Here is a 7,980-nt window from a genome sequence, read left to right as displayed (position 1 = left end):
CATTTGAATGGATAAAAAGTCCACATTGCTTTGTTGGTCAAGTACAATAATTGAGATAACCCATATATCAGTTTGCACATACTCCATTTAAAAACGAATTGTTGAAAGATTGGGTGAGTGACTTCCAGTTTGGTGCTCTGCACTCACACAGACACAGCTGCCAGTCAAATCACCGTTTGCTGCTGACAAGAAACCCTTTTGAGTAAAGGAGAAGGTTTTGTTTAATGTATGGTATTGTATATCTATACATGCATTAATCAAAGTTCAACACTAGCAATCGCTTTTGAAAACTCATTTCTTTCTAGTTTCTAGTCAATTTTAATTTAATTTTAATTTAGAACAAAGTAATGAAGTATCACAAAAATACTAAAATAACTGAATTCTGTATTATTTTTTTGGAGTATAATAAATACTTGCAACATCATACTACACATAGACAATCAAGATTGTGCACAAAGGTAAAATTGCCTTGAAAATCCAAGTATCAAGATTGATAACTGACCTCTCAGTGAAATAAAGGGAAGACCATTGCGAAGGGAATTCATCTGAAAGCACGTGGCATCATGAACGTTTCTTTTCGCTAAAATTGGTATATTTTCTTAATTTGATCTATTTTGTTCCCACAAGAGGAGTGCAGACAGACTGTGTTGTGCTCAAGTTTGTTTTCATAACATATTGAGAAGATAAGTTTGTGTATAGTTGTTATAGCTGGATGTGGTGTTCTCCATTGTTTGAGACTCCGAAGCCGTCCGTTTTCTCTCAGCTTACATCAGGCTGAAGCAAAAGTCAGATGGAGTCTGTCTCGCTGTTTCTCCCCCATCCCACAGCCCATATGTGATTCTTAATTCCCATGAAGTGTCGGAACATTTTCAGACAAAGGGTCCCTGTTATCCGGCCTGTACAGATGGGTTACCGACGCCGAATTTGCTTGAAAAGACAAAAGAGGACTCTAACCGTAAGAGCAAAACGGAGGAGATGTGTACCTCCCCCAACCCCCACCGTCCCTCCATCCCAGTGGGGCGGTGAGGGGCGCGTGCAGCAAGTGTGCCTCTCAGTTTCAGGACAGCGCTTGGCTTTGTTGAAGCAGCAAAACAAGATCATGTCTACACGATGGTAACCTTGAGATTACGCCTCTGTACACTTTATTTATTTTCATATAAAATTGTAAAAGTTCTCCAGAATATTCAGAATCTCCCCAACTCCGTTTAAATTGTGGTTGAAATTCATATCATATTGGGCAATTAATGCATCTAGTGCAGGGTGGAAAACAATTGATAGCCGACAATACAAATATATATTTATTATATAAATATATACAATTCTATATTTTATATGAAGTTGACGGCAGACTTTTAAAAGTGTCTGTATGAGATCAAATCCCTTTCCATAGACGTTTGCCTTTGCATGACTGCTTTCATATATTTTACAATTGTGCAATTGTGCTTCTGTTTCGGGAAGTTGTCACCATGTCAGAATAAAAGCTTCATGCTTTTAAAGATTCTCAGTGTTCGCTTTCTATATAACTATTTTATATTTAACGTAATACTCTTTCAAACATAACCTTGTCCACGGAGTGTTGCAATCTGCTCTTCCAGACCAGCATCTTTATCTCCACCAACAGATTGAGCTTTGTGTTTCGTCATCACCATATCATATTGATAAACAAGCATTTCATGATAGCTTGGACGCTAAAATATCCATGAGTCAAGCTGAAGGAGACAATCGCAACAGAGTTTCCAAAAAGGGGGGTGAGAATGGTTTGTTTCAGTTGGACAACATAAACCCATAAGAAGCATGCAGATGGGGCACCCACGCCAAAACTGCGTGGAGATCATGTGTCGTGCGTGTAACGTTTATAGAAAAAGAGCTTGAGTATATGCAATGCAGTCTATGTGTGTGTGTGTGTGTGTGTGTGTGTGTGTGTGTGTGTGCGCGCGCGCATGGATAAGGTATGGATAGATGCATGGTGGGACAGGGAGATTGGCTGTTCAGGATGCTGGTGTGCTGCAGGAGGAGTGTATGGGGGGGGGGGGGGGTGGTGGAGTTGAAGGCTCGATAACAGACAGCCATCTGGTCCCCGTGGCGCGTGCTGTGCGCGTGGTTCCCCTGAGTGCGCTGGCATTTGATGGGCTGCCCATGTCTCTCCAGTTTTTACTTTAATCTCAAAGCTGTAATTCCACGTTTGATTCATACATCGCACGGCACGATGGTTGGTTACTAAATACACCGAATCGAAGGAAATTGTATTTATACATGTATGTATTTATATATGTATTTAAAAGTTAAAACCCATGGCAGGCTCATGTTATATTTCGCGGGGGCTATTGTGATTGAAGTACAAGCTCCCTCGCTACCCACCCTCTGTTTTTCAGCCCCCACCGCCTTGTGTGAGGCGTCAGTAGCAGCGGGATACAACCTACAGGTAGAAACTCCCCCCGGGCAGAAACTGCATAAAAACGTCATATGCAAAACTATTGTTGTCAAAATCTAAGAGCAGATGCTATTTGAAAGTAGCGTGGCTTGGGTATGAGATTGGAGTAAAAGTCTGTCTCTCTGGACACTTTTTCATACACACAAGCCTGACCCCTATAGGCCAGTGACGTATGTCTTGCACCCGTTTGTTCTAAGTGTGGATATTTATTTGAAATAAGAATATATAATTTAAAGGATATGTAATCAAACTAGGGCGAATTACACACAATAAAATACAGTAAAACCTCATCATGGAACAGTACTGTAATTCAGCAGGCAAACACATTTTGATAATGAAAACTGTAACATTGTTTTAGAAAAAATATGTTTTTTTTAAAGTCTGCTATGTTCCATTGTTAGATCTCAAAATAAATTAATGTTACACAGCCTATATTTGGTTCCTAGCCACATATGAGCACTGCGTAATTACGCACCAGTCACTATAAATATATATATACTGTAGGCTATACATTTATGTGTATTTTACAAATAACCTATTCCATCTACTATATGTGAAATAATTAACTTTACTGTGTACTATTTAATATGAATTGTAGAGTTTGCAGAATTCATATTTGGTGAATGAGCATTCAGTGCGTCCAAACTTTAGGCATCTTTACGCACACATTTCCTCCGCTTGTTGACGCAGATTTTGTTTTATTTGGTCTATGGACAATAACGCAGACACGCACTGCAGTTGTTATGCGTGGATTAGAGTAGAAGACAGATGGTTATCTTACTAAATGTGATAGTTGTGTGTTGTTTCCATCGAATATGGCCAGTCCAAATCGTTGTGTTGGCTTGGGGGCGTATCCGTGACGCACGTCAACCGACGCCACGGGCCTGCATATATACTGCAGCCCTTGGCCGTTAGAGACACATCTTCTCCGACTTCTGCTTTGGACACTTCTCTGGCACAAAGACGAAGCTGAAAATGTCTCCAAACATGACTTGTGAAGCTCTCCCATCTTTTTCTCCAAGGCTAACTGTGGCCAAAAGAAAAGAGGCTCTCGAGCTAAGAAAGGTAAGCGAAGTCACTGCTGTTTTGCTTCATTATCGTAATCATTTTCTTTGATGTTTTACCCTTATTGTTATGAAAGGATGCTAACTATGATGTTTTTTTTTCTCCAGACAATGAAACCTTTGATGGAAAAAAGAAGGCGCGCACGTATCAACGACAACCTGAACCATTTGAAAAACCTCATCATTCCCCTCACAGGCAGAGATGTAAGTTATTATATCCATTTCAATACATGTAGAAAACTGCTTTCAGATATACCAACGTCAATTCAACGTTTAGGCTCATATGTTTAATATTTTCTTTTTTTATTATTTTCTCCAGAAGACTCGCCACTCCAAGCTTGAGAAAGCTGACATCCTGGAAATGACTGTGAGGTTCCTCAGCGACATTCCCTCTGTTAGCACGAAAAGTAAGTTATGGTTCTGCTTGTTATAAACACTTGTATTGATCAATGTATATACAGTGGCCTCTTCGCATTTTTGGACAAAGAAACTAACAAGTCATTGTCTTTTCAGATTCTGCAGACAGTTACAAGGAAGGCTACAAAGCTTGCCTCCAGCGCGTCTCCACTCTGCTCCCCAAAACGAGCCTGGATCAAGACGCGTGTCAGCGGGTGAACGAATTCGTCCAGCAGTCCACATCCGCCACTGTCACCCCAACCTGCCTGAACTGCTGCGCTCAGAGCTCCAGGACTCTCCCTCAGATCCAACAGAGACTCCTGAGCCTCAAATCCAGCTTCAGCTCCAGACCGGAGAGCCAGTCCCGCGGCAGCAGCGGCGCAGTGGCTCCCAGCCGAGCGCAGCCCGGCCCACAGGCTGTCAGCGCTTCTATGTGGAGACCTTGGTAGATTTCACGAAGTTGAAGTAACCGGGTCTCTCAAAAGCCTGTGAAAAGACTGTAAAGTGTTTCCTATGTAGGCAGCATGTTGAGATAGCGTCACTTGTAAATATGCACAGTGATTCACCGCCTCGCTTCCGTTGATGAAAAGCCAGAATTCATCGTTAAATCGTATTGGTTGAGTATTATATACTTACGTTTTGCGCACAAGTCTGTTGTCCTGTATAAGTTGACAAGTTTAGACAGTCGTATTTTTTTAAATCTGCATGTATGTATACGGTAAATATTTAGTCCACTCCGCGGACTAAGTGATTAAGGGCCATTAAAACAGCCCTGTAAGACCCAAAGGGTCAGCCTTTATGAATTTGCACGCTAGACTTCAGAGTACTGAGTCTGTGCAGATGAACTCTGTAGACATATTATGTGTCATTGTAAGTATCTCTGTTGGGATCTGTTTTATTTTTTGCTATTTACAGCAAATGTTGTATATATTTTATATGAAAATAAATAAAACTACGATGTAGTGATAATATATTGTGTTTGGTTTTTGTTTACACTTTATGGTCAATTTTCCAGAATAGTATTGGTCTTTACTAATGTCTTTAACGCACAGTCATATAAGGTTGAATGCTGACCATGTAAGGACAACATTCAAATAAAACCTTATTTATTTGGGACACTTCACACACAAGGATAAAGTGAACACTTGCTTTAAAATTACAGGGACAGAAAAAAACAAACAAATATCACACAGAAAAATGCACACACGACCTACTGTGTGCTAAAGTGCATTTTATCATAGGGCAGAATAAACACGTCGAGGCTGCCTGCTCACAACAATAGGCTGATAAAAGACTAAAGCGTCTCCAGACGCTGAACTGGACCTCGGTCCATGACGTAATGTTTCTCTGTTAATGAGCAGAAGCCTGGGTGGCACATCTGTCCAGCAGATTTGAACAGAATAAAAACCATTAGTCAGTTTGACTCCGGGGTGGGGACGAGATGAGATACTGCCCCTGCACGGATTATAGTAGAGTAAACACGGTCTCTGCTGCTCTCCTCCGACGCTTGTAGGTATCGACATGGTTATGGTTATTATTTCCGTCGCACAATCGTTTCCCTTCTCATTTCGGTCTTTGAAAGACACCGGCCACTACATGTAAGCTAAATGGCTGTCGTTAGTCATATTAACTACAAACACCCTCTGGGCATTTCTGTGCAGTCTAAGTACTTTTCCTACAGATGAGTCATTTCTCAAAGACACGAGACAGAGCAGCCGGCGGACACCGGAGCACTGGAGGAGTCTGAATCCTCCTTCACATCCCAACAAACCCCGAGAGCCTAGTCATCGTCCTTATCACCAGCATGTCGGTCCCGCAGGCAGCATCCTCCCTACAAATATGCAGGTAAGACGTTTGATACGACACATTATCACACGCGCGAGCAACCTTCAAATGCTAATAACGTGCTGTTGGTCGACAAATGACGAGAACAGCGCGGCTACCGGCGTCGTCCCTCACCGGATGAAAACCCAGATAATCCGCCTAGTGTCCTGTACTATAACCCCGTACACTACCGTGTTGTGCTGCCGGTCCTCAATGTCCACTTTCGGCTGGTTTATAATAAAACAAGCGGCGTGTTTTCAGGTTATTAAGCCTTTGTTCCCGGCAGAGGTGCCGACCATTTATGTCACATGTCGTATCGTATGTGATCACATCGATGCGGATGGGACACGCGCTTAAACTACCAAGGACACATTAAGGTCGCCACTATTTAATCGAAAGTCTAATAAAAGTTTTATTTCAGGGCGGAGGCTTCAATAATTTAGCTCCTGTAAATACTGTGTCCGGAGAGTCGTTACATCGCTAGTAGTTGATCCTTGGTTATTTATTAAGATAATAAGCGGAGGAAGCAGACTTAGAGCAAACACCCAGCGGTGTGTGATCATGTGGTAATGTCTGCTACTTATTAAAATACATTTGCAATGGATCGCTTTCCTTTCCCAGCAGCATGTAGAGCTTGTTGTACTTGTGCTCGCCTGTCGGTGGAGCCATACAGCTCCGTCACTGTACAACAGCTCTGCACTCAGCTGCCTCAAACTAAATCTACTCAATTCAGGTTAAAATGACTTCTCATCTAAAGTTGTAGTGTTGTCATAATCTCGGGTACAGTGATGCATCATATTTGGCACTGAATGCTGATAAAATCACATAGTCCCTTCAGTTGCCCCTGTAGGAAATCCCCACAAACATGTCATGGCGTTTGTCAGTTTTCTTTGTCAGCTGCATTACAGTTAAGTTAAGTTTTGTAAACACATTAGACTGTTGACAATGAATAGTATTTTGGTTAAGAATAAAATGTCCGTATCAGTCAGTCATAACCTGAAGGCGGTTACTTATATTGCTGATTATACTTAGTATGTATTCACAATGAGAGAGGCTGGTTTACTGTATATACTGTATTGTGTTGTAAAGAGTTGTGTAACTATGAGTGATCAGTTGTTTCTGGCCTGAGTGGAAGCTGTGAAGCCTTCTTGTGATTGACCTGTTCAGGCCTTTAAATGACATGATTACAATAGTCCTAACAGTTTGTAGAGTGTATTACGTTTCCATGTTGGTGTGATGATGCAGTGCCATGCCAGCAGACGTCCTCTCTAGATCCAACACACAATCTGAATAGAAACAGTTTCTCTGCACATGAACTACACGTGTGACCAATCTGTGTGATGGTCAAAGTGTTGTAGGGTTATTTTATGAGGAGATGTTACTTTGTTTGTTGCATCCATTTACCTGTCACCCAAAATAATTTCTACACTTCCCACAATGACCCTTTACCTATAGTTCAAACAGTATGAACAGGTGGTGTGTGTCTGTGTGTGTGTGTGTACACTTTTAGGCAGTTAGTCAGCTAGTCCCATTACTCTCAGAGGCAGAGTCTCACTTCTATGTTCCCACTGTAGTTTGTTGCAGAAAGAACACTACCAACAACAAAATCAGCCTAAAAATATTGGGTACAGCATCAACACCATTTTTAACCTGTGATATTTGAGTGGATTTGTCCTTTAACTCTCCTGTTAAATTAAAACCTCCCTGGGACTTTGCCAAACTATTGTCATCCACCTTCTGGACGACTGCAGCTTCATCCCAGATTATTAATTATGCACTTACGTGTCCAAAAATAGTGCAGCCTGCTTTGCTTTAACCCTCTCTAAACTTTCCCTCCTACGCTCTTTCTATTGGCTGCCTTTAGTTAGTTACGTCAAATGCAAACTTCCTCCCACCTCAGTATACATAGACTTCCCATGTCCAAACAGCCTGGTCCTTGCTCTGTTTAGACTTGTGTCCTCTATCACTTTCAGTGATGAAATGCCTCAACCTCTGGAACAAACAAGTCACTTCCTGTTTTCTCTTTTTTAAGAGGATCGTCAAAGTGAAATGTAGTTTGACATCATGTCATCATATCACCTCTTCCTGGGCTGCAACATTAGATGTTATCTCTCACGTTCACCGTGCTGACTTTATTACATCCTATTCAGATGAGATTGAGGTGTGTTTTATGTTTGTCTATATATAGTTGTGAGTGATTGATGAATACCTGACTCACCAGGTAATGTGAGATTGTCCGGCTGAAACACAGTTTGGTCCTGTTTG

At 41.5% G+C, this 7,980-nt stretch overlaps 2 protein-coding genes across 4 annotated transcripts in view; both read left to right on the top strand.

Annotated features, from left to right (window-relative positions):
- Positions 1-3,375: 3,375 nt before the first annotated feature.
- Positions 3,376-4,652, top strand: LOC115011264 (transcription factor HES-2-like). The gene is made up of 4 exons (XM_029436344.1): positions 3,376-3,496; positions 3,604-3,699; positions 3,815-3,902; positions 4,009-4,652. The coding sequence occupies exons 1-4, from the start codon at positions 3,407-3,409 to the stop codon at positions 4,338-4,340; spliced, it is 606 nt and encodes a 201-aa protein (XP_029292204.1). The 5' UTR covers positions 3,376-3,406; the 3' UTR covers positions 4,341-4,652.
- Positions 4,653-5,317: 665 nt separating this feature from the next.
- The window catches only part of acot7 (acyl-CoA thioesterase 7), a 50,949-nt gene continuing 48,286 nt past the window's right edge, over positions 5,318-7,980 (top strand). Inside the window, exons 1-2 of one of the 3 annotated variants that reach the window (XM_029436520.1) lie at positions 5,318-5,400; positions 5,553-5,736. In XM_029436520.1, coding sequence (XP_029292380.1) covers positions 5,696-5,736 — 41 coding nt within the window. In that variant the 5' untranslated portion in view covers positions 5,318-5,400; positions 5,553-5,695. The other 2 variants (XM_029436519.1, XM_029436521.1) reach the window with 2 other exon arrangements.

The sequence above is a fragment of the Cottoperca gobio genome, chromosome 7 (genome assembly GCF_900634415.1).
Source record: "Cottoperca gobio chromosome 7, fCotGob3.1, whole genome shotgun sequence".
NCBI lineage: Eukaryota > Metazoa > Chordata > Actinopteri > Perciformes > Bovichtidae > Cottoperca > Cottoperca gobio.
This window is presented reverse-complemented; position numbering and strand designations above follow the sequence as displayed.